The sequence below is a fragment of the Dipodomys ordii genome, unplaced genomic scaffold (genome assembly GCF_000151885.1).
Source record: "Dipodomys ordii isolate 6190 unplaced genomic scaffold, Dord_2.0 Scaffold165, whole genome shotgun sequence".
Classification (NCBI taxonomy): Eukaryota; Metazoa; Chordata; class Mammalia; order Rodentia; family Heteromyidae; genus Dipodomys; species Dipodomys ordii.
In genome coordinates this window covers 1,210,004-1,217,390 of record NW_012267381.1, presented here as the reverse complement: position 1 = coordinate 1,217,390, position 7,387 = coordinate 1,210,004, and the positions used below count along the sequence as shown (strand labels likewise).

Here is a 7,387-nt window from a genome sequence, read left to right as displayed (position 1 = left end):
CTGGCTTTTTTCTTTTTGCTTATGTGGTGCTGAGGAATCGAACCCAGGGCCTCATGCATGCAAGGCAAGTGCTCTACCACTGAGCCACCTTCCCAGCTCCCCCATGCCCTTTTTCTAGACCAACTCCTTTCTACTTTTCTGTGACACTTTAAGGCCCCTTAGGTCAAGATTAGGGACTGTCATGGCTGTTACTGAGCTCTCACTATACCTTGCCTAATACAACTAGGCAAATTTATTATGTAGATTATCAATTATTTGGTTATTAATTTAAAGGGCGGAGCATGGTGATGTCTATAATATCAGTACTGCAGAGGCTGAGGCAGGGTGATCATGAATTGGAGAGGCTATTGCAAGTTGAAAGCCAGCTTAAGCTACATAGTGAAAGAGTTTAATGTTGGACTGGGAATGTGGCTTAGTGATAGAGTGCCTGCCTACCATGCATGAAGGCCTGGGTCCAACTCCTCAGTACCACATAAACAGAAAAAGCTAGAAATGTCACTGTGGCTCTAGTGGTAGAGTGCTAGCTTTGAGCCAAAGAAGCTCGGGGACAGTGCCCAAGCCCTGAGTTCAGACCCCAGGACTGGCAAAAAAAAAAAAAAGTTTAATGTTAATAGCTTCTGTGATTAATAGTTCATTTTTATCTGCAGGTTGGTTGTGGTGTGGGAAACACAGTCTTTCCAATCTTACAAACTAACAGGTAAGAATGTTGTCAGGTTTATCTATGAGAGAAAAAAAAATTTCCTGTCTAAGACTAGGACTCAAACTTCGTATCTGATGCTGAATGCTCATTGGTAGGCACCCTACCCTCTGAGTCACACCTCCAACCCCAGGGATCTATTTTTCAAAACAACTGTCAAAACTATAATCTAGAGGCATTGATTATATTATGAAGGATTTCTATAATCTGCATGATCCAGTGTAGTTTAATTTGTTATCATGGAAATTAATGAAACTTAAAATCTGCCACAATGTTCCTCTGAGGTGCTTAAAACATGTTTGTGTGCTGTTTCTCCTCTCTCCTGAGCTCTTTTAGAACAGTCAGTAACTAAGCTGTCATTGTCCCCATGGTAGAGGACAGCTGTGACCTACATGAAAATGTGTCCAATTCTGATGACAGCACACTGCTTCTGTAAATCACACACAGCTCCCTGCTGATTCCAACTATTGGGGAGATTTCCCCACGTTGACCAATTCTCTAGCCCTAGCTTGGTGTTGGGTAAATATAGTTATGAGATTTTCTACCTGGTTTGAACATCCAGTCATACATGCTAAGGGCTCAGTCCTACTTAAGAGGCTAATTGGCCTGGCGCCGGTGGCTCACGCCTATAATCCTAGCTACTCTGGAGGCTTAGATCTGAGGATCACCAATCAAAGTCAGCCCAGGCAAGGAAAGTCCCTGAGACTCTTATCTCCAATAAACCACTAGAAAACCGGAAGTGGCGCTGTGGCTTAAGCGGTAGATACTGAATAGCTGAGGGACAGCGCCCAAGCCCAGAGTTCAGGCCCTACAACCGACCAAAAAAAAAAAGAGCCTAATTGCAAATAGAGGCCTCCCAGACTTCTATCTATGAGGGGTCACATACCCTTCCTTGGGTTGTATAATTCCCTAGAGTACTCAGAAGTAACTTACTTATAAAGATCTGTAAGGTACAGATTAAGAGATAACAGAAGTAGGATATGAACATTCCTGAGCCAGCCATCAGTGCCCAGCTTGTTCTACTTTTAGTGCTATATTCTTTATATTCCACTTCAACTGACCCTCAAGAATTATAACCATTAATCATCACAACCAGTGGGTTTAAAAAAAAAAGAATGGAGATATCTTTTTCAGGATCTGATTGTGCCAATTCTTTTGCAGTGCTGGGGGTGGAATCTGGGGCCTCAAGCTTACTTGCCTAGTGCTTTACCACTGAGCTTTACCTACAGCCTACTTGTACCATTTAAATGACATTCCTGCTGTTGAGCCAGTAGCTACTCAGGATGCTGAGACTTGAGGGTCACAGATAGAAGCCAACCCAAGCAGGAAAGTGTGAAACTCTTAATCTCCAATTAATCACCAAAAAACCAGAAGTGGAGCTGTTCAAGTGGTAGAACACAAAAGCTCAGGGACAGTGTCTGGGCTCCATGTTCAAGTTCCAGGACCAATACTAAATACTAGAACCCACTGCATCAATGTAAGCCATTGTTCCAGGTTTTCCTCTGCCTATGAATCAGACTTAAATTATTTTTTATTTTTTATTTATACTGTACAAAGGGGTTACAATTACATGGGCAAGACAATGAGTACATTTCTTATCAAGCATTGTAGCCTCCTCCTTTGTTTCCCCTTTCCATCCCTTCCCATCCTCCCCCCATCCCCCCACCCAATCCTCCCCGCTTCCTCTCCTCCCCCCCATCAAAGTTGTAAAGTTTGTTTTTGACATAATGACTTGTACATCTCATTGTTGCAATGGGTCCACCTATATCCCTATTTAAACGATTTGTTTTTCCCCTTCCCCTCCACAAATTATACCTACATCAAATACAGTGAAAGCAGGGGTTATACTGTGGGGGAGGGACATACAAAGCAACAAAGAAATGATCTTATAAATGTGTTAGAAACAATAGCATGAAAGAAAAAAAAAATTGAGTACATATCTTAGGGTTCATTTCCCTAACATCACCTTATCTGACCTTTTCTGCTTGAAGACTTAAATTATTTAACATAGTTTTTGAACTCTTATACAAGAGTATGTTCTGCTGAGTGAGGTAGCTTAAGCCTATTATCCTACTGGGACAGCTAACATAGGTGAACCATGCTTGCCTAGGTGTATTCCTGGACAGGAAGCAAGGCCCTACCTCAAAAATAGGCAAAGTCAGACTAGATGCAAAGTAAATTCTAGAGTTGTTTTGTGTTTTGATGTCTTTAGAATACATACATATTTCTTAATTGCAATTTTGATAGTTATTAAGTGTATTTTTGTATTAATACCTCATGATAAGACATATGCTAGACATTAGGAATTTCAGTAATAAGCACAGGGATTTTTATCTTATTCCTCTTTGTCTCTCAACATCTAGGATAATAGCCAACACATTGTGAACCCTCAATGAGTAGCAAATGTGATTGATCCCTGCTTTGGTACTCCTTTCCATGTGGTAGGAGCAGGTAGACAGGCACATTGTGTTCCTAGCATGGAGCCAAATGCCAAGGTAATTCAGAGAAGGTATGGGAATGCTATATTATCAAGATTTTTAAGAGCTAAGGGTGCAGCTCAATGGTAGAATGGTAGAGTACTAGCTGCACACAGGGCCCTGGCTTTCAAACTAGTACTGCAAGGAAAAAAAAAAAAAACATGTTGCTACTAGTAACAGTTTTTGTTTTTTTTTTTGGTCAGTCCTGGGGTCTGCACTATGGGCCTGGGGGCTGTCCCTCTGCTCTTCAGTTCAAGGCTAGCACTGTGTCACTTGAGCCACAGCACCACTTCCAGCTTCTTCTGCTTAGGAATCGAACCCATGCCTCATGCATGCAAGGCAAGCACTCTACCACTGAGCTACCTTCCCCGCCCCAAGTAACAGTTCTTTGAAACCATTTTCAACTCTGCCACGATAAACATAGTTTACTATGTAGCCTAATTGTTGTGTTTTTTTTGCTTATTTCAGTGACCCAGGACTCTTTGTTTACTGTTGTGATTTTTCATCAACAGCTATAGAACTGGTCCAGGTAAGTGCAATCGCCCCTATATAAAGAATTGTTACTAATTGGGGGTGGGGAGGAGAAATTAAAAATCAAGGGTACTAACTCTATTTTTATATTGTATCCTAAAAGTAAAAGATTCCCTGAAACAGCCTGGAGCTGGAATAAAGAGCCAGACATGAATGTTGAATCTCCTACTTACCAACTGTAGAACGCAGGGCAGAGTTCTTGACCTCTCCAATCTTATGTTCTAAGGATTGAAATTAGATTTCTTCAGTAAGTGTTCTTTGAATTATAAAAAACAAAAAAACTGGATGTGTAGAAGCCCAAACGATAAAGAATTATGTTGCAGAACCTAAGTATACAAAGAGTAGCCCAGGCAGCAGGAAAAGTAGAACTCAGGCCTGAAAAATGTCACCACACTATGACAAGCAGTTGCTCCAAGCTGTCTTTTTTTTTTTTTTTTTTTGTCAATACAGGGCTTTAACTCAGGGCTTTCTACTTCATTGGCTGAAACACTACTACTTAGGCCATGCCTAAGCACTGCTTTTTGATGATTGTTTTAGACATAGCATCTCATGGACTTGTGCTAGTACTAGGGCTTGAACTCAGGTCTTGATGATATTCCTTAGTTTTTTCCTTCAAGGCTGATATTCCACCACATGAGCACAGCTCCACTTTCAGCTTTTGTGTGGTTAATTAGGGATAAGAGTCTCATAGACTTTCCTGCCTGGGCTAGTTTCAAACTGATGGTCCAGATCTCAGTCTTCTGAATAGCTGGGATTGCAGCCCTGCAGCCACCAGCACCCAGCTCTTCAAGTTTCTTGAAACCAGCTTTCTATTAGAGGTGTTCCAAGTTTTGCACTTGTACCCAGCATGCTTCTCTCTCAATTCCAGAATCCCCAGAGTTCCTTAACTCTATCCAGCTGATAAACTTGCTTGCCCTATCTACTGCATGAAGTCTAATAAGAAACAAAGTCACAATTTTGGAGGAAAAAAGTGGGGTAGGGAATATGCCCTAGGGTATATCTATCTGTTGCCTTTATTCAAGATGCTGTTTGCACAGGAGCTTAGGAATTGCTATAGTTTGTCTTTCTGCTTATGGGTTTTTTTCCTTGTTCATCACTTGCTTTCTTGATCATTCTTCAACCCTCGGGTCTGAGAAAAGTAGAACATGTGTCAAAATAAAGAATGTAAGTAAAGCTGGGCTTGGTGGTACATGCCTATAATCTCAACACTTGGGAGGCTGAGCAGGATTATGAGTTTTAAGGGACAACCTAGACTGATGAGCCCCATCTCAAAGAGAGGAAGATGAAGAGGATCTGGGCATGTTTGTTTTCATGCTAGTTTGTTTTGCTTCCTTGCTAGTAATTGTAATTCAAGTCAAGGCCTAGTACATTCCTAACCCTTGATTTTTTTGTATAACAGTCTCTCGCTGTGTAATTTAGGCTGGCCTTGAATTTAAAATCTTGCTGCCTGTCTCTTACATACAGGGATTACAGGCAATAATATTTCTTTTTTTTAGCACCAGTTAGATTCCACAAGATCTTCCCTGGGTTATTTTGGCTCTTACCCTGTGAGTCCCCCTGGAAAACTTCATGATGCCAAGGTGTTATGGCTCACTCCTGCAACCCACCTACTCAAAAGGCAGAGATCAGGAGGATCTTGATTTAAGACCAGCCCAGGCAAAACATAGCCAGACCTTCATTTCAACAGATCAATCAGTTGTAGTGGTATACATTTATAACCCCAGCTACAAGGGAGGCATATTTAGAAGTGTTGTGGTACCCTACCTTAAAATAAAAGGAAAACCTTGTACTGTAATGACTAAAAGTACATTCCTCTGCTGGGGGTGGCAGCTGTGACATTTAAAGGAAGATAAGCTTTTCTCCAACTCTGTTCACATGGTCTGACCCTTTGTGTCTCCACCTGTCTGCAGACAAATTCAGAATATGACCCTTCCCGCTGTTTTGCCTTTGTTCACGATCTGTGTGATGAAGATCAGCACTACCCAATGCCTAAAGAAAGTCTTGATGTCATCGTTCTGATATTTGTTCTTTCAGCAATTGTTCCAGACAAGTAAGTTTTAGGTCCCTTAGCCCAGGACCTAACAAAGATAAAGCTTTTGCCAAAGACCATGAATTAGTGTTGTAACCTAAATAAAAAGGACTTTTGTTATGTTCTAATGGACAGAAAGACACCATATATCCATAGTCCTAGTGTGTCCACCTTTTCTTTCAGCCTCTACTGTTTACTGCTGGCTCTGGGCTCTATTCTTCCTTTCACTATCAGGAGTGTGTGGGAAAATTGCCTACTGGTAATCTCAGCTGTGAGTGCCACAGCTGTTAGAGAACATCATGATTAGCCCTTTAAATGCTTAAAGTTATTTATTTATTTATTTGTCGGTCATGGAGCTTGAACTCTGGGCCCGGGCATTGTCCCTCAGCTCTCCAGCTCAAGGCTAGTGCTTTACCACTTGAGCCACAACTCCATTTCTGGTTTTCTGTGGTTTATTGGTGATAAGAGTCTGACAGAGTTTCCTGCGCGGGCTGGCTTTGAACCTCAATGCTCAGATCTCAGCCTCCTGAGTAGCTAGGATTACAGGCGTGAGCCACCAGCGCCCGGCTTGCTTAAAGTTATTAACTGCACAAATTTTACCTTGAAACTCAACAAGTATCCTCTGATGCTTAATATTTTTGTATAACAAATACAGAATTCCATAAAATCATGTTTACATAAAAAAAAGAAGTCAAATACTGTACCTTCAACTGAGTGCCAGTGGCTCATGCCTGTAATCTTAACTATTCAAAAGGCTGATATCTGAGGATTACAGTTTGGTATCCACTTTTCTTTCAATAGCACTGAAGTGGTCTGACCTGATAGGGAGAGTGTGTGATTTTGAAATTATGTTGAGGGTTTGGAGCATGTATACTTAAGTTATGAATATTTAATCCTGTGCCAAGGCATCACCCCTGTATCACTATAACAAGTACCTGAGATAATTAGCTGATAAAGAGAAAAGCTTTATTTGGCTCATTTTAGAGATTCTATTTCATGGTTGGCTTTTAAGCATTTAGCAAGACAGCAGGAAGAGCACATTTACTAGAGGGTGAAAGGAAGAAGGGAACAGGGTCCCTGGTCATCCCCAGACACATCCGTAAAGAATTCCCATTAGAAGGAGTAATAATGCTCAATAGGAAATGTACTCATTACCTTACTCATGTAACTGTAACCCCTCTGTACAGTAACTTTACAATAAAAAATATATATATTAAAAAAGAGAATTTCTATTAGGTACCACCTCATAAAAGTTTCTACCATGGGGTCTGGGAAGGTGGCTCAGTGGTAAAGTGCTTGCCTTGCATGCATGAGACCTTGGGTTCAATTCCTCAGCACCACATAAGCAGAAGTGGTGCTGTGGCTCCAGTGGTAGAGCGCAAGCCTTGAGCCGAAGAGCTGAGGGGTCAGCGCCTGGTCCAGAGTTCAGGCCCCACAACCGACAAAAAAAAAAAAAGTTTCTACCATGGGCGGGTGAGGCATTTGGGTGGAAGAGGTACTTTAATCAAGATATTCTGATGGGGCTGGGAAGGTGGCTCAGTGGTAGAGCGATTGCCTTGCATGCATGAGGCCCTGGATTTGATTCCTCAGCACCACATAAGCAGAAAAAAAACACTGGAAGTGGTGCTGTGGCTCAAGTGGTAGAGCGCTAGC

At 41.6% G+C, this 7,387-nt stretch overlaps 1 protein-coding gene across 2 annotated transcripts in view; it reads left to right on the top strand.

The window, feature by feature from the left end:
• The window catches only part of Mettl2a (methyltransferase like 2A), a 28,034-nt gene that overhangs the window by 5,201 nt on the left and 15,446 nt on the right, over nt 1–7,387 (top strand). For both annotated transcript variants that reach the window (XM_013033251.1, XM_013033252.1), the window contains 3 exons: nt 648–697; nt 3,643–3,703; nt 5,616–5,755. In XM_013033251.1, coding sequence (XP_012888705.1) covers nt 648–697; nt 3,643–3,703; nt 5,616–5,755 — 251 coding nt within the window. The remainder of the gene's footprint in view (nt 1–647; nt 698–3,642; nt 3,704–5,615; nt 5,756–7,387) is intronic.